The sequence below is a fragment of the Thermoascus crustaceus genome (assembly GCF_041956765.1).
Source record: "Thermoascus crustaceus strain CBS 181.67 unplaced genomic scaffold VTN00scaffold_6, whole genome shotgun sequence".
NCBI lineage: Eukaryota > Fungi > Ascomycota > Eurotiomycetes > Eurotiales > Thermoascaceae > Thermoascus > Thermoascus crustaceus.
Genome location: NW_027192532.1, coordinates 59,922 through 85,266, shown reverse-complemented (window position 1 = coordinate 85,266; position 25,345 = coordinate 59,922). Strand labels below are relative to the sequence as shown.

The 25,345-nt window shown below is 50.2% G+C and overlaps 7 protein-coding genes and 1 non-coding gene across 8 annotated transcripts; 4 read left to right on the top strand and 4 right to left on the bottom strand.

The window, feature by feature from the left end:
- Positions 1-433: 433 nt before the first annotated feature.
- VTN00DRAFT_t153 lies at positions 434-506 on the bottom strand. The gene has a single exon. It is a non-coding gene; the product is annotated as a tRNA-Thr (tRNA).
- A 1,149-nt stretch (positions 507-1,655) lies between these two features.
- On the top strand, positions 1,656-3,257 carry VTN00DRAFT_8410 (uncharacterized protein; the record flags this gene model as incomplete). Its single annotated transcript, XM_069435262.1, has 3 exons — positions 1,656-2,149; positions 2,218-3,001; positions 3,060-3,257. The coding sequence occupies 3 exons, from the start codon at positions 1,656-1,658 to the stop codon at positions 3,255-3,257; spliced, it is 1,476 nt and encodes a 491-aa protein (XP_069285225.1).
- Positions 3,258-4,192: 935 nt separating this feature from the next.
- VTN00DRAFT_8409 (uncharacterized protein) lies at positions 4,193-6,300 on the top strand (the record flags this gene model as incomplete). The annotated part of the gene is made up of 2 exons (XM_069435260.1): positions 4,193-4,238; positions 4,370-6,300. The coding sequence occupies 2 exons, from the start codon at positions 4,193-4,195 to the stop codon at positions 6,298-6,300; spliced, it is 1,977 nt and encodes a 658-aa protein (XP_069285224.1).
- Positions 6,301-6,805: 505 nt separating this feature from the next.
- Positions 6,806-9,366, bottom strand: VTN00DRAFT_8408 (uncharacterized protein; the record flags this gene model as incomplete). The annotated part of the gene is made up of 2 exons (XM_069435259.1): positions 6,806-9,029; positions 9,110-9,366. The coding sequence occupies 2 exons, from the start codon at positions 9,364-9,366 to the stop codon at positions 6,806-6,808; spliced, it is 2,481 nt and encodes an 826-aa protein (XP_069285223.1).
- Positions 9,367-9,924: 558 nt separating this feature from the next.
- VTN00DRAFT_8407 (uncharacterized protein) lies at positions 9,925-11,443 on the top strand (the record flags this gene model as incomplete). The annotated part of the gene is made up of 5 exons (XM_069435258.1): positions 9,925-10,034; positions 10,101-10,174; positions 10,235-10,438; positions 10,494-11,315; positions 11,379-11,443. The coding sequence occupies 5 exons, from the start codon at positions 9,925-9,927 to the stop codon at positions 11,441-11,443; spliced, it is 1,275 nt and encodes a 424-aa protein (XP_069285222.1).
- A 1,614-nt stretch (positions 11,444-13,057) lies between these two features.
- VTN00DRAFT_8406 (uncharacterized protein) lies at positions 13,058-15,671 on the bottom strand (the record flags this gene model as incomplete). The annotated part of the gene is made up of 4 exons (XM_069435257.1): positions 13,058-13,112; positions 13,189-15,218; positions 15,283-15,394; positions 15,463-15,671. The coding sequence occupies 4 exons, from the start codon at positions 15,669-15,671 to the stop codon at positions 13,058-13,060; spliced, it is 2,406 nt and encodes an 801-aa protein (XP_069285221.1).
- Positions 15,672-21,802: 6,131 nt separating this feature from the next.
- Positions 21,803-22,943, top strand: VTN00DRAFT_8405 (uncharacterized protein; the record flags this gene model as incomplete). Its single annotated transcript, XM_069435256.1, has 4 exons — positions 21,803-21,858; positions 21,934-22,128; positions 22,221-22,401; positions 22,464-22,943. The coding sequence occupies 4 exons, from the start codon at positions 21,803-21,805 to the stop codon at positions 22,941-22,943; spliced, it is 912 nt and encodes a 303-aa protein (XP_069285220.1).
- Positions 22,944-23,593: 650 nt separating this feature from the next.
- VTN00DRAFT_8404 (uncharacterized protein) lies at positions 23,594-24,810 on the bottom strand (the record flags this gene model as incomplete). The annotated part of the gene is made up of 4 exons (XM_069435255.1): positions 23,594-23,838; positions 23,939-24,034; positions 24,102-24,221; positions 24,285-24,810. The coding sequence occupies 4 exons, from the start codon at positions 24,808-24,810 to the stop codon at positions 23,594-23,596; spliced, it is 987 nt and encodes a 328-aa protein (XP_069285219.1).
- Between the last annotated feature and the right edge of the window lie 535 nt (positions 24,811-25,345).

The following is a 25,345-nucleotide window of genomic DNA, read 5'->3' as shown; positions in this document are numbered from 1 at the left end:
GAGTGAGGTAGAGTACTACAGTGTATGTAGGTAGGTAGATTCGGGTTTTGCTTCGGATATTTTGTTCGTTGGGGAGTATGTATCTTGGTTGCCTAATTACGTCGATGGTCGTCGATTCTGTGAAGTATCATAGGAGGGAGCTGTAAGCAAGTAGGTACTTAATGCGACCAAGCTCGAAACGCGTGGCATGGCGATTGAAGTTGATCTTGAGGAAAAGGAAAATTGAATTGACAGTCGGCGGTTTGCCTGCCTGCCTAAAAACAAATACTTCCATTTTTCAATCTGACTTTTTGGCAGACCTTACGCCTTTCTTTGGTCGAAGGTCACTTTCCTAAAGAGATAACGGGTTCATGAAGGGACGATGATGAGCTATGCCATACTGCTGCAGCCAATCATGATCTAGTGGTCACGTGATTCAAAATAAAAACAGGGATGCCCGAGACCGGAATCGAACCGGCACTCTTCACATTACAAGTGTGACGCCTTAGCCATTTGGCCACTCGGGCTTTTGTTGTGGTTTGTCCGGTTTGCATTTAAAAAATCATCTGACTTAAACCGGACTTTCTGATGATGAATGCCGTGTGCACAACAGGAGTTTGTGTGGACGGGGTGGCGATGGGTTTGTAGGATGAAATTTTAACATATTATTAATGATAAAGTAGAGTGAAGTGCAACCAGTGAAGGCCTTCTTTTTACCTAGGTTGATGAAAGGTAGAAGAAGAAGGGGCCAAACGAGATGTTGGTGGTATAGAAAAAAAAAAAAAAGAAAAACAGAGGGTACAAGAGCTAGGAGGAGGGCCGGGCCGCAGATATAGTGGAGGTTGCCCGGTGACATCATTACGAGTTGACATGGGTAGATTGCCTAAAAGTCTCGTTCTGCTGGTTCTGCCTTCCAAGGAAACTAAGAGGTAAATACCAGATTCTACCTGGTATAACAACCTTACTATAAGCCGTGAAAGCTTCTTTCTTTTCCTGTCTACATACCTAGACAAAGGTAAGAAGGGATCTGATAGCCAAGAATGTGGTGATATACCGGCCATGAGAAAGACACAGACGATAGATACCTATAGAAATTGAATTGAACGGTCTACAGGTCTTCTAATCCAGAGGGACTGGACTACAAGGTACACTTAGGGTTGCCCTATCACATCATTATGAATACTATATGAGTACCATATCACATAGAGACCTCATTATGCTGGTTCTAGTGAGCAGTCCCCTGCCCGGCGTGTAACATGCCTCCCGCTTATACCACTTGCGCAGTATCCCTCGCAGTGCGTCGCCAGTGTGCTTCTGCTCGCCGTTCCCTTGCCCGGGCACCTAGGCAAAGGAACTAACCTGAACGAGACAGATAACAAACTAGTAGTAGTCTCTTACTAAGAAGGACTACCTTCAAAAGTGGAAGGGCACTATTACCTTAATGTACGCTATCTCTACTAAGATGATCTCCATATATCAAAAATATAGTCGATTCATGATAGACGTTGTTGCGCCGGAACAGCGTTGTCGCGACGCCGCCATCGGGGCCCCCCGCCGCCCCCGCCGCCGTGGGGCACTAAGGCATCGGCGGATCCAAGGTAAGAAGTCAGCTGCGTGCAAAACACTCCGCAACCGGCCACGGTATCTTTCTCGCCTCGTTCACGCTCGCTGTGGCCATGTCAGAATCCAAGGAACTCAAGGGCAAGGTCGACGAGACCTCCTCCTCCGCTGCGGCGGACAACGCTGCGCAACAGCCCGCCGCCGACAGCAACACCACCGAGGGCAAGAAGCCCGCCGAGAAGTCTAAGGATGAGGCGGACAAGGAGAGGGCGGCCGAGGCGCTGCGCAAGATGAACATCGCGGAGCTCCTGGCGGGTCTGACGGTCGGGCAGAAGAACCAGAAGGACATGTCGAACTACAAGTTCTGGAGCACGCAGCCGGTGCCGCGGTTCGACGACAAGGGCGAGCTCGTGCAGGGCCCCATCAAGGTCATCAACCCGGACGAGGTGTCCAAGGAGCCGGATCCATTGCTGGATGGCTTCGAGTGGACGACGCTCGACCTGACGGATCCGAAGGAGCTGCAGGAGCTGTATGACCTGCTGAAGGGCCACTATGTGGAGGACGACAATGCCATGTTCCGGTTCAACTATTCGAAGTCGTTTCTCAACTGGTATGTCCTGCTGCCTGTTGGAGTCTCTCCATGTGTCTTATCTATGTGCTGATAAAAAAAAAATACAGGGCGTTGAAATCTCCCGGCTGGAGGAAAGAATGGCACGTCGGCGTCCGCGCCTCCAAGTCTCAGAAACTCGTCGCATCCATCTGCGGTGTCCCCACGGAGATCCGTGTCCGCGACCAGAAACTGAGGGTCATAGAGATCAACTTCCTCTGCATACACAAGAAGCTACGGTCGAAGCGTCTGGCGCCCGTGCTCATCAAGGAGATCACCCGCCGCTGCTACCTCAACGGCATCTACCAGGCCATCTACACCGCAGGTGTCGTCCTGCCCAAGCCCGTCAGCTCGTGTCGGTACTACCACCGTCCTCTGGACTGGCTGAAGCTGTACGAGGTTGGATTCTCACCCCTCCCACAAGGCTCGACCAAGGCGCGCCAGATCACCAAGAATCACCTCCCGAGCCACACCTCGACCCCCGGGCTCCGGCCCATGCAGGCCAAGGACGTTGACGCTGTCTACGATCTCCTGGAACGGTACCTGAAGCGGTTTGACCTAAACCAGGCCTTTACCAGAGAAGAGGTTGACCACTGGCTCCTGCACAAGGAAGGGACCGGTGAGGAGCAGGTCGTCTGGTCGTATGTCGTGGAGGACCCCAGCACGCAGAAGATCACCGACTACGTCTCGTTCTATTCCCTCGAATCCACCGTCATCCAGAACCCCAAGCACAATAACGTCCGTGCCGCGTACCTGTATTACTATGCGACCGAGGCCGCGTTTGCGGAGAATGAGAAAGGTCTGAAGGAGCGATTGCTCATGCTGATCAACGACGCTCTCATTCTCGCTAAGAAGGTCAGCATCCTCAAACCACAGTGTGATTGAAATCAACACATTTATTGACTGACAACAGGCCCACTTCGACGTCTTCAACGCGCTCACTCTCCACGATAACCCGCTGTTCCTCGAACAGCTCAAGTTCGGTGCTGGCGACGGCCAGCTGCACTACTACCTGTTCAACTACCGCACCGCTCCGATTGCGGGCGGCGTGAACGAGAAGAACCTGCCGGATGAGAAGAAGAGGGGAGGAGTCGGGGTCGTCCTTCTGTAGAGATAGCCCCAGTGCAGGTTGGAAACGAGGCATGATGAGACGCCCTGACGCCTACTGTAGAGAAATTGGTCGGTGGGATCCATCGTTGGAGTCCGGTTTTACCCAAGCATTCCTGCGTTACTATCTCGGGACGGTTAGATAAAAATAACCCAGTAATGAATACCCTGCAGGAAAAAACCATGATGTGAAATTATAAACTCTAGTCTTTTCACTTGCTCCAATGGGATAAATACCTACATTATGGTTTAACGTCAATTTCTGACAGTAGCTCCATAGACTTGTATCTTGTAGCACCGAACGAGCCCGTATACATGGTAACGCAGCATTCCAGCAGCTTACCCTAAGCGGCAAGCCATCCGGCCGGCCTAGAAGCGGCGGGCGCGGGGAAAGACGATCCACTCGGACTGCGCCGCGCAGCTTCTAGGCTCCAGTCGATCTTCCCTTGATAAGCCTTTCTTCTAGCGACTCTTCTTCCTGCGGTTCTGAAAAATATCAATCAGATTTCTCCATTGACAATCCAGGAGACGATTGCAAACGAAACCTGCATCTCTCTTATCTGCTGTTTTGTGGTGATAAGAAGGGGCTGCCCCGCCTCTCGTTCCTGGACGGTGACGGTGAACCGGTGACGTCTCCAGTTCGACGATCGATATATCTATGATCCGACGATCGATGGGCTATACAAAAGACGGAAATTATTAAATCCTGCTTCGGATGTTTTTTTATAACCCCGCTGCATCTTTTTTTGCGATGAATAGACTTTTTCTACGTTCGCAATTGCACAAGTGGATAAGATAACGACAACGATCGACGTTGCAAGACTACTTACCTACGCCAACTGATACTTTTGATAAGAGTACAGTCGGTCATACGGACTGTACTGTCTACTCTATTACATTTTTAGTTTTGATACTTGTTTACTGGCCATTGATTTGAGAATGGGTATTGCGCAGTCATCCGATGCTGCGAGCAATGCATCGCCAGGTTAGTTGATCATTCCGGAGAGTCACAGCATTCAGTGACTTTGTGTCTCCTGGCTGGAGATCTCTTTACCACCGTGCTTTTGATATTATCAAGCTTTTCGTGATCATGTCCACTGACAAACCTCTCAACAGAGGAACTGAGCTACCTCCTCGCGGAACGCTTCGCAACAAAATGCTTCACCCCGCTCGAGCTGACCCACTTCAAAGATAACTTCTTCAGTCGCGCACTCGATAACGGCGGCATCCGGTACTGGAACGAGAAGATCCTCTCCGATTTCCTGGGTATACCGGATGGAGTGGGTTCCTCTGAGGGCAGCAGCGGTGGTGGTGCTGACCACGCCTCTCCCCTCGACGCCGGGCCCGTCATCTTCCGGATGCTGTCGTATCTCGGGGCGTTTCCCTTCCAGACTACCTTGGCGCCCAGTGTGTTGACGTTCGAGGCGATGGTGAAAGTGGTGGTGCTCCTGACGGAGCGGTATGGGAAGGTACTGAGGAGGGGTCACAGAGATAGGATCAAACTGCTGTTTGGGAGTCTGGCAGATATCGGGAGGAAGGGTATTGGTAGCCGCGAGAAGAAAGAGGATGCGGCAAACGAAGCAGATGAACACGAATACGTTGAGACGCAGGCACGTTCGCATGTTGCGGGCTTTGCTATCGACGAGCCTGCGAATGATGAGGACTACGAGGATGACGATGATGATCTTGCCCTCGCAGCGCTGGAATCGCTGGATGCCATTGAGGTCTTCAAGCATGATCACCGCATCGATCATGCCGTGTACGAAGCAAGGATCTCTGTCGATACATTCCGTCGCCTTCTGATGTTGCTGCTTGTCATCGCTCCGTTGAAGCCCCTAGAGTCTGTGTCCAAGTACACATCAGATACAGGTCCGGAGCGCATGAAGGCGATCAGCAACGAAGCAGACAGTATCCTAGCGGCTTTCAACCCAGATGAGACGGTCGGTGGAATCAGCTACAAGACCTTCGCCAAGACGGTCTCTGCTTCTCTGCCCTATCTTTTTGATCCCTTGACGTCGCTGTTCGAACATCTCCTGTTCAGCAAGAACTTGGATCTCTCCCGGAGACGAATCCAAGCAGAGGAGTCACCAGATGAACTTCCGACTGAGAAGGAACCAGAGATTCCTTCTCCACCGCCGTCTCCAGTCATGATGTCCGGCAGTTTCGAAACCGCAATCCTGAACCCAAGCGTCCTGTCCCATCTCTCTTTCTTCCTCCCTGTCTCATATCCGGACCCGAACCTCTTCCGCAGCGGGACACGCTTGCATCCGGTCTTCTCAACTGCCGCCCATGGAGAATCCTTGACCTCCTTTTCGCACCACGTCCTCACGTGGGACGCTACTGCCTTACTCCTGCTGCAGGGCGTCCCTGAAGGAGAAGAATCAGACGAGAAATTAATCACCATAGGCGCCTATCTCCCTCGATCGTGGAAGAAAACCACATCAACTTATACCCTCTCCTCCTCCAACCCATCAACCCTCCCCTCCCTCTTCCAACTCTCTCCCACGCACACCCTCCTCCGAGGCAACCCCTCCCCATCGATGCACAACAGACCCTCCACCCCCGAAACATTCTTCTCCACAACCACTGGCATCGGAATTGGCTGCCACATCCCTCCTTCCTCACGAAACAAACAGCCCCAACCCGTCCCCGACACCGCGGGGGGAGGCAGCCTCCTTATCGACGCCGCGTTAGAAACTGCCCAGTTACACATCTCCCAAAACACACAGGGCGTCTTCCTCCCCCCTGCCCCACCTACCGCTCTCCCACCAGTAACAAAGATAAATATCTACAACCTCGAAATATGGGGCCTGATCCCTCCCCCTGCTCTGGAATCATCGGACCCGACTCAGGGAGGAGCTGCAGATGCTATTTCCGCGCAGCGCGCGAAATGGAACTTCGAGGCCCGCGAGGCGGAGAGGAGACGGAATATCAATCTGAAGGTTGGAGGTGGTGGGGCAGACATGCAGACCGCGAGGGCGTTGTTGGAGATGGCGGGGATTGTGGGTGATGGGACGGCAGGTGGGAGGAGTGGGGGGAGTGTTTGATTTTAAATTACTCTTATTTAGTTGGTTTGGTTTATTTTGGTTTCGACTATTAATTGTTTGAGTAGATTGGAATGGTAAGGTAGTTATGTGTGCACGGTAGGGATGGGATGGGATGGATTGAATGGCGTTGTATTTATCTATTGGTCCTTACTGAATGATCATGATCGAGGAACATCTGTTGACGTTTCCTTTCTTTTTACCAAGAAAGTCAGGTAGCTTCGGGAGTCTTCAGTATTGTAAAGAAGCCCTTTTTGATAGGGTCCTTGGTCTACATTAGGTATGTCTGTCTAGTAGTTGATCACATCATTCATCCAAAACGATACCATAGGTACATACTATCGTATACACCTCGTTAATTCCCCCCAAATAGAATTTAAGTGGTATACTGTACATACATGTAGCATTCAAGAAAAATAACCCAGATTGGTGAGAGTCGCCCAAAAAAAAACCAAACACAATGCCGTAACTGTGCCGGCTTGACTGAACCTCACCAGCATGACAGAGATCACACCCCCAACGGCACAAGCCCACTAGGCGGATCATAGAAATCCTTCAACTCCTCCTCTTCTTCCTCCTCATCAGCAGCACCAGGGTTATTCTCAACTCCTGAATCGACGTCATCAGTGCCAACGCGGCCTTTGCTCCGACTCCGGCTCCGGGCGTTAGCAGTCCCAGCGGCCTGCGTAGTAACGTTGTTATTCTCTTTGTTTTTATCATCGGCTTCGTTCCCCTCGGCGTCCCCTTCTTCCCTGGGGAGTCTCAGTGCAAGGAAGCCCTCCGGAGCGCGCTCCGCCCGGTCCATGACTTCTTCCATGTACTTGCGGACTTCGTCGGGGGGTTTGACGACGCGGGATAAGGGCTCGAGGACTTTGGCATTGGCGCTGTAGATGCGGATGGTGACGGGTTGGTAGTACTCTTTTAGTTTGGGCTTGTCTTTTTCCTTATCTTTGTCTTTGGATTTGTCCTTGTCCTCATCCTTTCTGCCGTCTGCTCCTGGCGCTGGTGCTGAATCGGTGGTGGCCTTGTCCTTTTCATCTTTGGACTCCTTGTCCTTCTCCTTCTCCTTGTTCTGGCCCTTCTCAGAAGGAGCAGGTGTAGCGGAAGGGGTGCCCGTGCTGGAAGCTCCTTGGGCTCCGGGTTTGTCCTTGTCCTTCTCTTTGTCTTTGTCGGCCTTTTTAGACCTGGAAGTGGTCTTTCCCCTGCCTCTTGAGCTGCCCTCACCCGCAGCTTCAATAGGGAATGGAGCGTTGGGGTCCACCTTCCTTATAACCAGGAATGAGGCTATAACCGTATTTCCTCCAGGGAGGAACTCCAAAATGGAGTATTCAGGGAAGAGGTAACGATCTCCGGAACCCGCATGGCCCGACGTGCTGCTGCCATACGGCGTCAATGGGGAGGTGAATTCAAAGACTACTGACTTGTAATTTGGTTTTGGAGGTGGTGGAGCAGCAGGCGGATGATAGTAGGTGTTTGGAGGACCGTACTGCGGCGGACGGGACCGAATTGGAGGCGCAGGAGCTTGATAGGGGGGTTGTTGGTAGGGCGGATATTGAGGTGGGCCAGGTCGTGGTGGAGCTTGTTGTGGTGGAAGGTTTGGAGGCTGTTGATTTGGAGGAGGAAGAGGTCGTGGCGCAGGACTTGGTTGCCCAGCGTTGGCATTCGGCCCTGGAGGAGGACCGGGAGTCATATGAGGACCAGACCCAGATGGACGAGCAGACTCCGTTGGCGGTGCAGGCGTAGAGGCAGGAGGTTCAGGTTCTTTTTTGACCTGAGGAGTATCGTTAGGGGTTTGAGGAGCGCCGTTTGGAGTCTGAGGGGTGCCGTTCGGTGTCTGGGGAGGACCGTGAGGAGTACCGTTCGCAGCCTGAGCAGTGCCATTTGGAGCCTGGGGCGCTGGACTTGGTGCTTGAGTATGACTTGGAGTAGCAGGTCGACTCTGATGTACAGGCTCTTGTCGCTGAGGCTGCGGCTGCGGCTGTTGTTCATGTTGAGCTTGCTGCTGAGTATGGTGCTGCTGTGGTTGTTGCTGTTGATATTGATTCTGCTGCTGTTGCTGCTGCTCTCTTTGTCTTATAATCGCATTGAGCTCGTCTATATGCGCCTGGAAGGCCCGCAACTGCTCCTGCGAGGCCTTGCTGGACGCCACCACCCTCATCAAAGCTTTTAACTCCGGATTCGAAGCGGCCCTTGTAGCAAGCATCTGAATAACTGGATCCGGACTCGGTTTGGGAGGTTGCGCAGGAGGCTGTGGAGGATGTTGGGGAGGCTGTTGTGAAGGCTGGGGCCTTTGCGCTGGCGGAGGCTGTGGAGGCCTAGGTTGTGGGGGAGGTGGATGTGCAGACGGCGGACCTCTCTGATCATAGCCATGATGAGGAGGAGGATGGTTAGGATTATACGGAGGAGGATGACGCATCTGATTCGGAGGCGGATATGGCTGGTACTGACAGAAGGTGTTCGGAGGGCCGTAGTGCACCATCGGCCGCTGCGGAGGCGCATATTGAATCGGCGGTTGCGCATTTGGATCCTTAACAGTATACAGCATGGCATCAAAGTGGTGAGGCTCGATGACAATATGGCATGGTCCGACTTTGCTCATCGAGTCCTTCGGTGGATTCTTCCCTTCAATCTGCTCCTTCTTGGTCTTCTTCGGCTTCGTCCAATATCGCTCGAATATGCCATCACTCAGCCACTTCTTCTTGGAGCGTTCCAAGGAAGCTAGAAGTACCGCACTGTAGAGAGAAGAGTAAGTCAGTTTCTCTAAAGTCTCTTTCACAGAAAGACCTCAAGAGGACGGAGGGTAATATCGCACCTTTCTGCGATCGACTGGTACTCCCTTGCCGACAGATTTGACGGCTGCGCCTTGCGGACCGTTGGCAGAGCCTCCCCATCCTTGATCTTTGTCGGCAAAGGCTCTTCGACAGGCTCTGGAGTCGGAGGGGGGAGGACGACAGGCGTCGATGCCTTCTTCTTGGGCGCAGGCTGAGGCTGCGGAGTAGCTTCGGAGACCCGTTTCTTCGCGGCGGGTTCGCGACGCTCGCGCGCGGGCAGCTTTCGCTTCTCCACCATGGTAGAGAGCCAGCAGTAGGTTATCTTTGAGAATCGCGATGGTCAAATCGATGATAAACCATCCTCGGGGCGCAGAGCGTCGATGGGGTCGGATTGTGGAGCAGCAGGTCGAGCGGCGGAGAGAGCGCGGGCGGAGCGAAATCTTTTGAAAGGAGCTCGGGCAGCTCCAGCTCCGCGCGGCCCGTTCGCTCCTCCATCCTCCACCGCTCGCTGTGATATCACTCGGTCTGGTAAGGAACCCTGTCCATTCCCTCATTATTAATATGTGGCATTCTGTTTCTTCACTTGTAAATGCTATCTAGAGGTGTATTTGCAGCTTGGGATTGTTTACTCGTGCAGCTCCTACTGCGCGTAACCGAGGTTCCAAAGGCATTGTTGACCTCATGCTTTGGTCAGCATCAACATCCTCAGTCGAGTGACTTGGTCCACTGTGCTTATTCATTTTTATTTGTCTCTCCTTTTGTTTTTCTTTGTTCTATTTCCTATGCTCTTTAATTCCTCTTTCTAAAGATATTCAATGCGGTATTTGTGCTTACGCCACCGTAGGGAACCCCAGCCATGGTCGAGCTCCAATCCATCTTCAAAAAGGCCTACTGGTCTTTGGCCGCTGCTGGCCTCGCATACGTAACCATCATATACCTATTGACCTTTCCGGATATCCAGCGTGCGTATGTAACCCTGCATTGCTACTTGTAAATTGGCTCCGAGGCAGGTGATAATCCTTTGTCTCACAGTGCTCTCTACGCCCATAAACTCAATCCGACCCTCTGGCAGGATGTCAACGACGTGGAGAATTTTGGTTTTCTGAGTACGTCTGTACTTTTAAAGCACTCTGCAGCTTATGACATGCCATGTTAATTCAAGACAGAAACGCAGGTGCAGCCATTCAATCTGAAGACGCCGGACAACGAGACGCTCTACGCGTGGCATATCCTGCCAATTCACCTCTGTCGGGAACATGAGGATGCGCTGTTGAACTCCAAAACCCCCCCGGGTCCAGCAGAAGATGTCACACAGACGGTGGCCTTCAAGCTCTTGGCCGAAGACCCCAATGCCAGAGTAGTCGTAAGCTGTGAGTTTACTCCATATAGTATACTCTTGCTATACCTGTCTGACAACCTACCCAGTCCACGGAAACGCAGCCCACCTTGGCTTCGAGGTGCGCCCAGAGGTCTATCGCATGATCCTCGGTACCTCCACGCCCGCTGATCCCGTCCACGTCTTTGCCATGGACTACCGCGGGTACGGACTGTCCACCGGCTCTCCTACGGAAGAGGGCCTGATCACAGACGGCGTAACGCTCATCAACTACCTGACCTCCCCGCCCCTGAACATCCCGCTGTCTCGGATTGTCATCGTGGGCCAGAGTCTCGGAACGGCCGTCGCGGCAGCAGTGGCGGAGCGATTCGCCTTCGGCTCCCCTGATCCCTCCGCCGCCCAGCCAGCGATCAAGGATCCTGAACCATTTGCCGGCGTGATCCTCCTCGCATCATTCAGTAACCTTCCCACCCTGATCGAATCGTACAGCTTCAAGGGCCTCACCCCACCCATCCTGTCCCCACTGATCGGATACCCCCGCGTGAAGAAGTACGTCGTGGACAAGATTCTCGACCGGTGGGACACGGCTGCGCGAGTTGCGCGGCTGACGGGCGTTGGTCCCACTGCTAAAGACGCTTCTGATGCCGCCTACGCGGACAAGGAGCTCGATCTGGCGATTATCCACGCCAGAGACGACCATGAGATCCCGTGGTACGAGGGCCGGCGCGTGTGGCTGTCCGCCAGCGGGGAGAAGTACAACGACACTTCGGGACGGATCGTCCACGAGCGGAGATCCGAGAACGGACTGACGGAGATTAAGATCTGGGAGAAGGAAGTCCCCGGTGATCCTACAGATGCTACGGGCAAGAAGAGGGTGAAGAAGGTCAGATGGGAGAGGGTTGGATATGGCGGTACGTAACGCATGAACCATAGAACGATCATTATTCAAGGTGAATCGGACTGACAATTCACAGGCCACAACCGCATCGCGACATACTCAGCCGCTGCGCTTGCAGTTCTGCGGGCGTTCGAAGAGTAAACATTCCAATGCACCACTCCTTCGCTCAATCTACTTGATCCCGTTAACCGTCTATCGCTTTCATCTTTTGTTAAAGTGGGATTTTAACCAGTCCCCTCATTTATCCATTGATCCTCATGAATGTTATGCAACATTTTCCCCATCCAGAACACTAGCAACCATTTCCAAGGCAGCGCACTTCGCATATAGAGACAGAGATTACGTTGCGGATAAGCGAACGAATCAACGAAGGAAACGAAGGGAACGAAGCAAAGACCGTTCTTTTTTGGACTTATTACCTTTCTATGGAGCGTCAGCGCTTGAGCTCGAACAAAAGAGAATAGAAAAAAAATGTTGAGAACTGCGACAGCTACGAGCATCCGAGCGCAGTGAGGATGCAAAGTATGCATACTAAGCTAATGTGATCAGCACACCACGTGATAGCACAATAGATAATTGCCATGTGTTATGTAGCTAGAAAAAGTAGAGACATCCATACACAATATGCAAGGATGCTAGGTTCGCAACCTACAGTCAATATACTGTCTTGTCACCGCAAGTAGAGCACCTATATGAGCATAACCTTCCCTGCTTCGCAACAAAAAATTCAATTAAAAAAGAGACAATCTCGGTAGATAGATCAGTCAGTCCATCCATTTCATGTTTCTCTTTCATATCAATACGCACCTACCCACTACCTACATACAGACCAAGGTGTGTATCTACCTACCTGGCTTTCAGCCATCTTACACTAGAGCTAGAATGCCGGCCTTAGCTGCAACCATAAACTATAGGACCAGAGTCCAAACCAAATAGATAGACAGCCGTATAGCCGTGGTAAAGGAGGTAGAAACCAAGAACAACTTATTTTACTTATCCGAAGAACGAGAACCAGAGGATAATTTTATTGATTTCATAAAAACATAACATCGTAACTCAATTCTTTCTCTGAGTTAATTCTATCCATGAGTGGGGAGGAGCGTTGTCCAACATAATTAATGATAATCAAATATAAAGACAGAGAGGAACAGAAAAAAAAGAAAGAAAGAAAGACCATATCCAACCATTTTTACACATCCTGGTAGATCCCATTTTTTCTTTTTTAGTGTGATATGATTTGAGACCGTTTCCGTACGTGGTATCTGATACGAGAGTGCCAGCTCAGAGTTTTAGGTTAGATTTTGCTTTTGTTTTCCCTCCCGCCCTCAGGTCCGGAGCCCTCAGCCCTGTTTCCCCCGTCTTTTTTTGCCCTAGGGGAAAAGATCTATGTGGTGTTACATGAGTTGAATCGCAGAATTAGTTAGAAGGGAGGAAAAGAATGCGTGCCTTGGGAATGGAATATACACGTTGGGACGGTAAGGTATCGGATGATGATGATGATGGAGGTGGATAACAAAGACACGTCCTCGAATCTAACAACGGGCAGAAAAGGGCTCGTTCGTTAATTGATAGGGTATGGAGACGATAATGATGACGGAGAGTCAAATTTAGGCACCGGGCCATTTCATTCGGACAAGAGGGCTCAAGGAGTTAGAAATTGTCCGTTAGTATGAACCGTACCTCGTGCTCCCGCCTGCTGATTTCTACCGGGCGGAATTGCCCTTGGATCATTATGGAGTTTTACTGTGCGGCTGTTTATTTCTTGTGCCTGTCGGCCTGGGCCTTCAGGTACTTCTGGATAAGTTCCTTCCTGTAGTGATGTGTCAGTTTCAAAACCAATATATAATAGAGCAGAGGGGAAAGTTAGTGGGGAGGGGATGACATACTGGAGCTGTCCAGGTGCCTTCTCGTAGCGGCTGAATTCCATAGTGTATTCACCCTTGCCCTGGGTGGCCGCACGCAGGTGGCTACTGAAGCCGAACATGCTGTTCAAGCTGCAGTCGGCGTAGACAGTGAACTCGTCGACACCAACTTCACTGTCGTTGATAGTGGCGTTGCGCTTATTCAGGAGCGCGATAACGTCACCCTGGAATTCTACGGGGGCGGTGACCACGGTCTTCATGAGAGGCTCAAGGACCACTGGCTCACTCTCCATGAAGGCCTTTCGGAAGGCCTGCTGCGTGGCATTCTTGAAGGCCATTTCAGACGAGTCGGTCATGTGAGTAGCACCATCGTTGATAACCATTTTGGTACCAAGGACCTTGTGCCCGATGAGAGGACCCTTGTCACAGGCCAGGTGGAATCCCTTCTCACAAGCAAACAGGAACTTCTCGGAGATACTTCCTCCGACAATTTGCTCCTCGAACTTGTTCTCGTCCAGGTTGCCAGAGGGCTCCAGCCAGCCAATGACACGGGCATAGTCACCAGGACCTCCGGTCTGCTTCTTGAGCAGGTGATCGAATTCGACCCTCTTTCCGATAGTCTCACGGTAGGCGACCTGAGGCTGTCCGGTCTCACAGTCTACACGGTATTCACGGCGCATACGTTCCACGTAGATGTCGAGGTGCAGCTCACCCATTCCGGAAATGATAGTCTGCTCACTCTCAGTGTCGTAGGAAACACGGAAGGTAGGGTCTTCTCTCTGGAAACGAGCCATGGCCTTGGAGAAGTTGGCGGCATCTTTGTTGTTCTTGGGTTTGATCGAGAGCGAGATAACAGGCTCCGGAACGTACATAGACGACATGCTGTACGCGAGCTGACCGTCGGTGAACGTGTCACCAGAGGCACAGTCGACGCCGAACACGGCACAGATTTCACCAGCACCGATCTCCTGGACTTCCTCCATTTCGTTGGAATGCATCCGGACAATACGGGGAACCTTGACCTTCTTGCCGCTTCGGGCGTTAAAGACGTTGGCACCCTTGCGGAGCGAGCCCTGGTAGACACGGACATACGTGAGCTGGCCGAAGTTGCTCTCTTCCAGCTTGAAAGCAAGGCCGACAAACGGAAGCGAGTTGTAAGGAACAAGTTTGACGTTGGCCTCGTCGCGCTTCTGGTCAAGCGCGACGTTCGTCACTTCTGACGGGTTGGGGAGATAATCGACGACACCATCAAGCATAGGTTGCACGGACTTATCAGCCAGAGCAGAACCCATGAAGACTGGTGTGAACTTCAGGCCAATGGTAGCGCGGCGAATGGCCGCCTTGATCTGCTCCTCGGTGGGCTCAGCCTCCTCCAGGAAGATCTCCGCCATCTCATCATCGACGTCGGCGAGGGTCTCGATGAGCACCTTTCTCTTTTCTTCCGCAAGCGCCTTAACCTTCTCCGGGATCTCGTCTTTCTCGACGATAATCTCACCTCTCTTTCCTTCGTTGTAGATGGCCTTCATCCTGATCAGATCCACGACACCCTCGAACTCATCCTCGGCACCGATTGGCACCTGGACAGCAGCAGCCGGGATCTTCAGCTTGGTGTTGATCTGCTCAATTGCTTTGAAGGGATTGGCACCCATACGGTCCATCTTGTTGATGAAGGAAATTCGAGGGACATTGTATCGTCTCATCTGCCTGTCGACAGTCATCGTCTGTGACTGGACACCAGACACGGCACAGAGAATCATGACCGCTCCGTCAAGAACGCGCAGCGCTCGTTCTACCTCGATCGTGAAATCGATGTGTCCCGGGGTGTCGATCAAGTTGATGTGGTAGGTCTCGTCCTTGCCATCCTTGTCTTTCTTGACCCAGTCACAGAAAGTGGCAGCGGACTGGATAGTGATACCCTTTTCACGCTCCAGCTCCATGGAGTCCATCTTCGCTCCAACATTGTCTCGACCGCGGACTTCGTGAATCGCCTTGATACGACCGGTGTAGAAAAGGACTCGCTCGGTACATGTCGTTTTACCACTGTCGATATGCGCCTGGTCGTGAAAAGGTCAGAATTTCCACAATCGGACACTAAATCTGGCGCTGAGAAGATCTTACCGCGATACCAATGTTTCGGACTTTGGACAACCGTGCCGCCTCGGCGGGGTCAAGGTTGTCGATGATAGCCTCCTGCGAAAGACCCTCCGGGTCTGCAGCGGCCTTTGACAGGCTGTTTGATAAGGTTATCAGCAATTGAAATACCCCTCGATAAGGGATTAAGCCCAAGGATATCCTTACACCTCAGCAGCCGCGGCAGAGGCGTTCCTTCTCTGCTCCCATGATCTGTTCAGCGGGAGTCGATACGCGGACCCAGCAGCGGGGGAACGGAGGGCTGCGGCGGACGTGCACCGTTGGCGGAGGTAGGTCTGAGCTTGCAGTCGAGTTGGGAATCTGGTCAAGCCCGAAAAGGCACGGACCTGCGACCGGATAACAGAATGGGCCCTCATGATTGTCGTCTACCCACGGGGAATTCGGGGAGTGTGAGGCTGTTGGATCCTGTATCCTGCTCGTTTTGTCCCCGACTCCGAAAAAAAGTTCGGGGAGCCAGGAACACGTCACGTGCAGCGCTCCCCGTTAGCCCTGCCGAGTCGGCCAGTCAGCCGTCTTCCTTTGCAACAGTATCATGCAGGGCATTGCCAATTGGTATTTGATTACCATTCCTTATGCTATTTCTGATAATGGCAACTGGTTCACCGTAACAAGTGCTTTGATTATATGGTTGCACTGACCAATATTTAACCCTGCCAAGAAATAGAACAGCCGGATGTATAAATCCTCATAATGGATGAGCACAGTCCCAAGCTTTGTCTAGGTCCCTCCAGGTCAGCGTCGGATGAATGCTGTTCAATTGAAAGACTCAATCTATCCGATTTAATTTTCCAGTAGTCCTCTAGTCTACATTTGCAATAACTATTAGCAAATTCTCCAAAATACCTTCGCTACCGCCAATAACTCTTGTGTTGAAAAGGAAAGTTCAGTATTTGGCATTCCGGTAGGAACCACGTCGAAGATGGGATCGACAGGAAGGATTAGGGGCGCACCATTCACAGTACCATTTGGATATAGGGTGACGGTTTGCTGACATACTGGCGTCGCCGCCGGAGTGTTCCGTTGTCGAGGTCTAAGATTAGGACGCGAAGCTAACTGCCATCGTTCGAATACGATTTTATCCCTTATTTTCTTGGTCTTGATCAGAAGCACAAGTTTTGTGCGTTGGTTCGTCTGCATCAGCCAGAACCACGCATCAAGCCGCAGTTGAGCCGTACTCTCAGAGAGACCGCATTCAATGACGAATGTAGGAGCATCATTTCGAATTCTTGTCAGTGGAAGGTAACCTGCGTCAGGCTGCTTTCGCCTTCTAGTTCCTTGATATAAAGCCTTGCTAATTGGATCGAGTGGCGTGTCGAAGCCAAGCGAATGAAACTTCAGTTCCAGGGAATTGTGGAAGTTCAAACCCGGCAATTCATGATCAGCACCCGTCGCCAATTCGACGATCATCACCTTTTCAACTTCGTTGTACAAGTAGCGGAGAGGTGGAATATATTTCTTCCGTTTGTTGAAATAGTTGAAATCAGCCTCAGGAAAATTTCTCACAGCAACGTATTGTTTGCCATTCTCATTTCAAAACTTATGTTCAGCAATCTCGAGAAAGTCTCTCAATTTGCCGAATCTTTCGAACTGATGTTGATAACGCTGAGGAATTTTGTACAATTTCAGGAGAGGCGGGTACTGATAGTCATAGTTGCTGCTAGCCATATTTTGGAGGTTCTCATCGTTTGTCGGGGGATTAGGACAAAATCTTGCGAGATGGATGTGTTATGTATAGTGCTAACTCAGGTCTCTCAACTGACAGGAGCTAGGAGTAAAGGAATAATTGAATAGGTAATCGAATCATGATTCATATTGAAGCTCATCATAGGCATGATCTATGGTAGGTGTAAAAGCTAGAAACTACCTAGGTAAAGTACGTGACGAGACCTAAGTACAAAACAAAGCCAATGCTCCTTCCGTAACGTAATGATGACATTCATGGCAGGCAGCAGTGTCTTATATGAATATGAGCATAGCATTTTTTCTCTAGGGAGAACGACGAGAAAAAAATCTAGATTACAGACTGGATTAGATGGAGGACGAGAGGAGGAGGAGAAATTTGAGATACCGATGGATCGATCCTTTCATAAGTCCATGGCCCTGTCAACGATTTCGAATAATATTAGATGCCAGAGGCCTCCACACCCTCCATACAGCCCCAAGAATCCATCGCCATCAACCGATCTCTCAACCCCCACATTCTACGACCAGCAGCAGTGTCCTCGAGTCGAGACTATGATCGTCAATGTGTCCGAGGATATTCCTTTAGCTTTCCTATACGGCCTGATTGGCATACATAACCTTACCAAGTGGACTACTACTTGGCACTAGTGCTAAAATTTTAGTTCTTGGTTTATGTTATTTCTTTCCATTTTTATTTTTTTTAGGTCGTATAGTACTGATCGCAATGGACCGTGAATAAGACTCAGCTCCCATCCCATTTGTGAGTTGCACCTTACATCGAATGCTGTGTTAGCAAGGATTTACTTCCTGCTTTTGTTGCTTAAATTTGAGAACCCGCCGTATGCTTGCATTTCAACGTCATCGATAAGTAGCATGTTAGTATTGTGTAATTTGATGTCAGACTGCGCGAACCTAGTAATCCGAAGGTATGATAATGAAAGCTCTGATTATTTGAATCTACCTAACTAACTGACTATTTATCTCATGGAATTAGGGGTTAAGACCTTCCGAATATGGATATATCAAGCGATTCCGAAAGAATGATGTATCGATGCAATATAAAGGGGTATTGCAAGGTCATAATAGCCAATCATGGGTATAGGCAGTATAGTTCCTTTATTGCAGGGATTCTGGCCTTCGAGATGCCTGTATCGGCGCGTGCTGACTAGGCTCATAGGCTTCTTGGAATAACTACCACTAGGTTATAGTGGTAATATTCGGCTGACATAAAGGAATCATACTGTCTATACCCGAGACTGCCTATTTTCCTTTATTATATCCTTTCATATTCCATGAAAGGTCTCGGGATCATTAAACAAAGAAATATTCGGAAGGTCTTAACCCCTAAGTCCATGAGAATAAATAGTCAGTTAGTTAGGCAGATTCGAATAATCAGAGCTTTCATCATCATACCTTCGGATTACTAGGTTCGCGCAGTCTGACACAAATACACTCTCTTTCTCTCTATGCTAACCTGACCAGATACTCAGAGGCTGTGGTCCTTCTCTATGTTATGAGATACAGGATGTGGCATTCGCTTGATTCAGTCCTGATCTTTAATGCGCTAGTTAATTATTTTGTGATGTGTATGGTCTAACCCTTGGCGTTCTTCGTGCACTTACATCTCATTTTAAACTGAGCGATCCATAATCTGAGAAGACATCCCTGGCCATTTTTCTGGGGAACTGGGAATAAAATATGGTGGAAAATAGTCCTCTAGAATAACCAATATTGCAATCAAGACATGATGATGTTGTCCACTCCAGCAGCCATATGGATTGCGACTCAATGGGTGATCGGTGTGGGTTAATTAAGCCCAATAGCTGCGATTCTCTCCTGTACCCGGAGGTCCCCTGACCAATACGTACTTAGTGGGGATGGCGTCGACATTATCGATATCGGGATCGACTCTCGGTAGGCTATCACGCACGGTTTTCAGATCCTGGATTCTGGTGTAGACTTCGGTCGTCAAGCGACCAGGATCATCTTTCTCGATCGGACCGCTGAGAGGTCAGTTGATTTTTCATCTATCTTCAATCAGGGTAGACTAGTAAGTCTTGCAGGACAAGAGTCTTGTACGCAAGATGTATGTACTGTACATCCAGTTGCTTTTGATAGAATTCAATGAGAACCCTCCAGTGATCTTAAGCTTCCATAAAGGCCGATCGACAAAGGGAGTGGAGATGGCGGGGCGACAAGTAACTGGGAAGAAGCGGACGCCTAGCCGGCGGGGCCTTGGAACCTAAGGTTATCAGCCGATCCCTCTAGGAGGATAGCCTCACCGAACAACATCGTTTCCCTCATTGATCAATAAACATGGCGAAGTGGTTAATACACCTATCATTGGCTTAAAGTGCTCTTTAAAAGCCAGAGTATGATGGACGAGCTTCTGAGATCCTTACCAGCATGCCGCCGATGTCGACAGAACAGGCGTCGATGTGACACTCACCTCCCGTCATGCCAAAACTGCTCGAAAGCCGGGACTGAATGCATATTCTTTGATCATGTGTTAAGGGAGAATATACCCAGATCGTATGTACCTACCCACCATGACTTACGCGGAAAGCTGTCGTTGATAGGGATCAGATACATTGCTTCGCTTTTGCATCGTCTGAAAGAGATACGAGAAACAGCAATTCCGAGTCCGGAAAATGCCGTGCTGCAGCCAGAAGCAACTGGAGGGCCCCTGATACACCATAAGGGAGCAAGTCGCTATATCGGAAAGCATTCTTGTTTATCCCAGAGTTATCTTGTCCATGACAGTGGATTGAACACTAGACCCGTTCAATTAGTTCCAAATGCTCCAATTCTGGAAGTTGGACGTGGGATCACAATCACTAGGGAGATCCACCAATATCTCCTGAAAACTTACTTCACCGAAATCCATCCTCTATACCCTTTTCTGGATGAATCTCAGCCATTCCTTTTGCCGGATGGTGCACCAGCAACTGAACTTGCTCCATGGCAGAAATTCATCTTGGAATCAGTATACTCTATTGCTTGCCATTGCACTAATCAGGACGGTTATCGCATGTTGGCAGATGAATATCATCAGCGGGCCCTCCTGTGTATTGACGTTGCCACAGCTGACATAACAATCACCACGCTTCAGGCAATCACATTGCTCGCGCTCCATAGTTTGTTCGATCCCCAAAAGGGGAATTTCGGACAACTTATAGGTTTTGCTGCTCGCCTGGCAATTGACATTGGGAGGCACGATACTCCGGATCAAGAGACAAGGATGCAACGCATCTATTCCTCTATATATTGTATGGAGAATCATTTTGCTACCGCGTTGGACAGACCAAGCTTCCTTCCAGAGCCAGTGGGTAACCCCAAACCACAGACTACCTAAGTCTCTGTATGTATGAAGCTCACTATCTTGCCAGGCGCGTCCATTGCAATTCGACACCAACCATCCCGAAGACCTTCTTTGCTCCCTATACCGAATACAGTCACGATTCCGTAACAATCCCAACCAAGATATAATCTCTTCGCTGAACCAACAACTTCAAATTGAAAGTCTTGAATGGCAGGTTGAAGCTCGCGGGTCCTTAAGCCCCAATATTCTAGCAGCTGCGTACGAGACGCAACTGCTAGTCGAGCCGAAAGCTGCCACCGCAGCTTGCTTGCTGGCCACTTATATTCGCCCACGGTACATCCATACATTTCTTACACCACAATGGGCGTACAGGGCGGGAAGTATTCTCCTGTCTGAAAATTCATCGCATCCTCCAGATGTATCGTTCGTAGATGCCTACGGAAACTGCATGCTGGTCTTGGAGCAAGCGTCGCGAAGATGGCCAAGTGCATCTGTTCTGAAACAGTCAATCCAGTCTTTCTTCAGAAGTAAAGAAGGTAATAATGGAGCTGTTTCAGTGGTTCCGCCTTAGACGAGTTGAAGTGCCCTTCGAGATCTGCATCACCCGCCTGCAAAATAATGAAAGAGCACGACACGTGAGCAATAACTGTACATATTCAAAAACAGACGCCGACGATATTGACTTTATTACAACAGTTGAAAGAGTCCTCTTCGCAATATACTTCTTGGTATCCAACTTCTGGCGCTTTTGAGATCTCAATACCCTTAACGTCTTCTGAAGCAGCCTACAGCTTTTACTCCAAGGACGGATTTGTGTCTGCGAAGCAATAGGAATTGGAAGGGACATTGGGGTAGACTGACTACGGAGAAGGGTGAGAAATAGATATCACATGTCACGAAAATCTAGGACAAGGGCGCAACATAAGATAATTTGCACGATAAACTGGCCAGGATAAGCAGATAGCGCAATAAGCGTCGAACTTCAGCGCAACTGTGGTGGATGGAAGCATGAAGTTTCCCGAAATCGTCAACATACCTCTTGGTAAGTTCAAGAACTACGCTCCTTTTACCTCAAGTAGTAACCTTGTTTTCCCTTTGTATATAAGGTTTGAGACATTTAGGTACTATACCAATGCCTATGGATGCTGATTCAAATAGCATGGATAACTGATCAGTTTATAGTTTCTGCTTAGGGCAATCATATCCGCCCGACTGGCAAGCTTGCGCTCTCCTCCGGCACTATTATGCGGGGTGCGGGCTTGAGCGCACGTACATCAGGCTTTGGGAGGTCTCAATTTGATAATGATAATGGTTGAGGTGCTACTGTGTATACCCCGCAGTTAAAGCTGTCCCAAGAGCTCTCAAGCTCTTATCAAGAAATAGAGTCGCTGATCTGTCCTGCGACTCCCTCTATTGTTTTGCGTGCATTGGAATATTCTCGTCTACTCCACAACTGTCGCTCAATAGTCTAGGTCTGACAAGATGGTCAAGCGTGTTCTCGTTGGTTATGGAATCGATGTTGATGCCGTAAGTGGCTGGTAAGTTGGCGTCGCATACAACATACCAATCCTCCTAACCTTTGCCGTTTGTTGAACTGACAAAAATTCTTCAAGGATCAATACACGCTCTGGAGCTCCTGCCAACCCAACAGATGTCTCCAGAGGAATATTCGGTGCTACGGTTGGCATTGATCGTCTCCTGAAGCTCTGGGACAAATATGGGATCAGGACGACTTGGTTTGTACCGGCTCATTCGATCGAATCCTTCCCGAAACAATTGAGAAAAGTGCGCGATGCCGGGCATGAAATGTAAGAGAATGCCGACGTGCTATTACTGAAGCACATGCATGGCTGCTGTGTATCTACTTGAATGTGGAATTGACAGAGTACTATCGCAATAGCGGCCTCCATGGCTATACACACGAATTCGTATCCACATTGAGCGAGCAGCAACAACGAGACGTATTGTCAAAGTCAATCGAGGTTCTCACTGCTTTTACTGGCAAGAAGCCAAAAGGATGGACCGCACCAGCGTGGGACACATCGAAGCAGGCAATTAAGTTGCTGGAAGAGTATGGAATCGTGAGTGTCAACTATTTTCATGCCTTATCAATTACCAGGACAGGATGCTGACAGTTTACAAGGAATACGACCACTCCTTCATGCATCATGACTGCCAAATGTACTACGTCCCCGACGGCTCCGAAACCTGGAAAGAAACCAACATCTCCCTCTCTGCCTCCGAATGGATGACCCCCATGACCAAGATCACCCACAGCAAGGTCGTCGAAGTCCCCGCGAACTGGCACCTCGACGACTGGCCGCCCTTCGTGCTCAGCCTCAAACAGGCCAGCACCCACGGCTACGTCGATCCCCACGTCATTGAGAAGATGTGGAAGGAACAGTTCGACTTCTTCTACCGGGAGTACGATACGTTTGTGTTTCCGATGTCGATCCATCCGCAGGTCAGCGGGAAGCCGCAGGTGATCTTGATGCATGAGCGGATGATCGAGTATATCAATTCGCATGAGGGGGTAGAGTGGATGACGATGGAGCAGATGGTCGCTGAGTTTAAGGCGGGGAGGGTTCAGGGAGCGACGGTTGAAGGGGGTGCTGATCTCTAGATACTAAATGAATCACTGTTAGTCGTGACTACTACTATTATCATGAAGAACAAGCCTCCATGATATTGATTCTGAAATACAGGTCCCAAAATCAATGCTCCGTGGAGACAACCTGACCTTTGAAGCGCTTATCGTACATGCCTAGACTAAGGCATGTATTTCCAAGTAAGAAGAGGGGTTATACGAGCGGGGTTCCAAGTACACCCGAGGTAATAATCAAACCTGGTACCTATAGACAAGGTAGCTCTATATAGACCGTCTCTTGTGGGTCCTGGAGTGGGACTGGGGAGCGAACGGTTCAATATATTCTTATCTAATCTACAACCTACGTAACTATCTATCGTCGGCTCCGTTACCGCTGTTTATTGCCGGCATACCTACTGCTGTACCGAAACTTCCTTTAGGGATACTCCTTTGAGTCGGCTCGATGGAGGGATTGTAGGCTTGTAGGACCTTATCGTTGCCAGGTGATATCCTCGGTACCCTGAGGTAAGGAATGATAAAAACTATGATAGTGCTAAAGAAATACAAACCCTCGTTGCGAACTAAGTATTCCAATGATAAATATATTGAATTCGGATGTACAGCGCTGAAGATTCACGAGACTGCCAAATAATAAACAGAAACAGCCACACAATACCAGGATTCAATCAAACAACCTTAATCTCCGTCCCTCCAGCCCCATAGCTCTGGGTATACCTCCTGATCGCATGATCCTCGACCTTGAGCGGCCCGTACAGCGGCTTCTCCCCGGGTTTCAGACACGTCGGGATGCACTCGATGATCGTGTCGAGGGCTCCATCGTTAAAGAAGGCGCAGGAGTACCGGTCTTTCTGGCTGAGGGGGCTGATCACGCGGTGCATGGTGGATTTGTAGCGGTCGTTGGTCCAGCGTTCTGTGTCGTTTTGATGTTTTATTAGCATCACAGGTTTAGCTGGATATAGATACGTCTGATGGCATGTTCCTGCTTGAAGAGAGAGAATGGAGAGACTCACGCATAAGGTCGCCGATATTGACGACATATGCTCCCTTGACCGGGACAACCGGGTGCCATGTGCCGGTTGGCTTGTGGAGGACTTCGAGACCACCAACTGTGACATAATTAGTGACTTAGCAAGGGCCAGTCCCTGAAAGTTCCAGTTGAGGGATATAACCCACCATCATCTTGGAGCAAGAGGGTTAGAGCACCGAAGTCGGTATGGGCGCCCACGCCGCGGGTTCGACCGGCCGCATCCTTCAATGTAGGAGGGTAGTGGTGAGCACGGGCGAGGCAGATACCTTTGAATGCTAATCAGGATGACAATTACCAGGATTTAAGGACATCGTGTCGTCTTGTCTTACCATCCGGGTCGGAAGCAAAGTAATCGAAATGGTCCTCCGGCAGGCCCAGAGACAGCGCGATGATCCTGAACATCGTCTTCGACAGCTGATGAACGGCATCGTAATATTCCAGATAAACATCCTTAAAATGGGGCATTCCCTCGGGCCACTGGTTCGGACCCTGCAGGAACCTCCCCAGAGGCCGATGTCTGCGCACAGAGAAGCTCTCCTTCTGATCCGGCGTCGCGTCCGGGTCGAGTTCGTCCAGCTTCTGGCCACCAAGTCTCTCGTAGCCGCGACTACAGGGAGAATTGTTCAGCGAGACTTTCTCCTTCTCGGAGACGGGGAGGGCGAAGAACTCGCGCAGGACATCGACAAAGCGGTCCTGCAGGTCTTGGGAGACCTTGTGTCCGATGACCTGGAGGAAGCCTTGGTTCTCGCAGGCGTAGCGGACCTCTTCTGCGACGCGCTTCTTGGAGGCTTCGTCGCCGGAGAGGTAGCTGGAGATGTCGATGATGGGGATCTCGATGGTGACGGGAGCGATCATCTTGAAAGGATTTCGAAAGGCTTCAAGTACTTGGTTCGTGATTTCTAGGAGCAAGGATCAAGAAATAGGGCTCTGATAAATGTTCAGGACCTGCCAGAAGACAATATATCAAAGATAGCTAAGGATGTACACAACAGAGAGGATGCCAGATATGGGGGATACCCATGACGATAACCCAGCTTATATAGGAGGACTTGGAGGTCAGTGACGCGTTTACCAATGGCGAGATATGTAGCCCATTCCGAGATCTCCAAGTCTGCTGTCTGCGATTTGTCGGTTACCCCAGACTGAACAATGCATAGAGTCCTATCAGAGTTCGAGAGATAATGCTAACGGACGAAGGCGCAACAACATTGTCTCCGCTCTGCGCTTAACTCCGCTAGCCCCAGCTCTATACTTCTTAACCTCACATGGTGACTCCCCACCGAAGACTAATGCTCTATGCTTAAAGTGGGATGGACCTTCGCAGGCTTTATCTTGCGGCAATCTTGGCCCTGTTTATTGGTACTTATCGTGGTGATGCTATTGGAGCTGT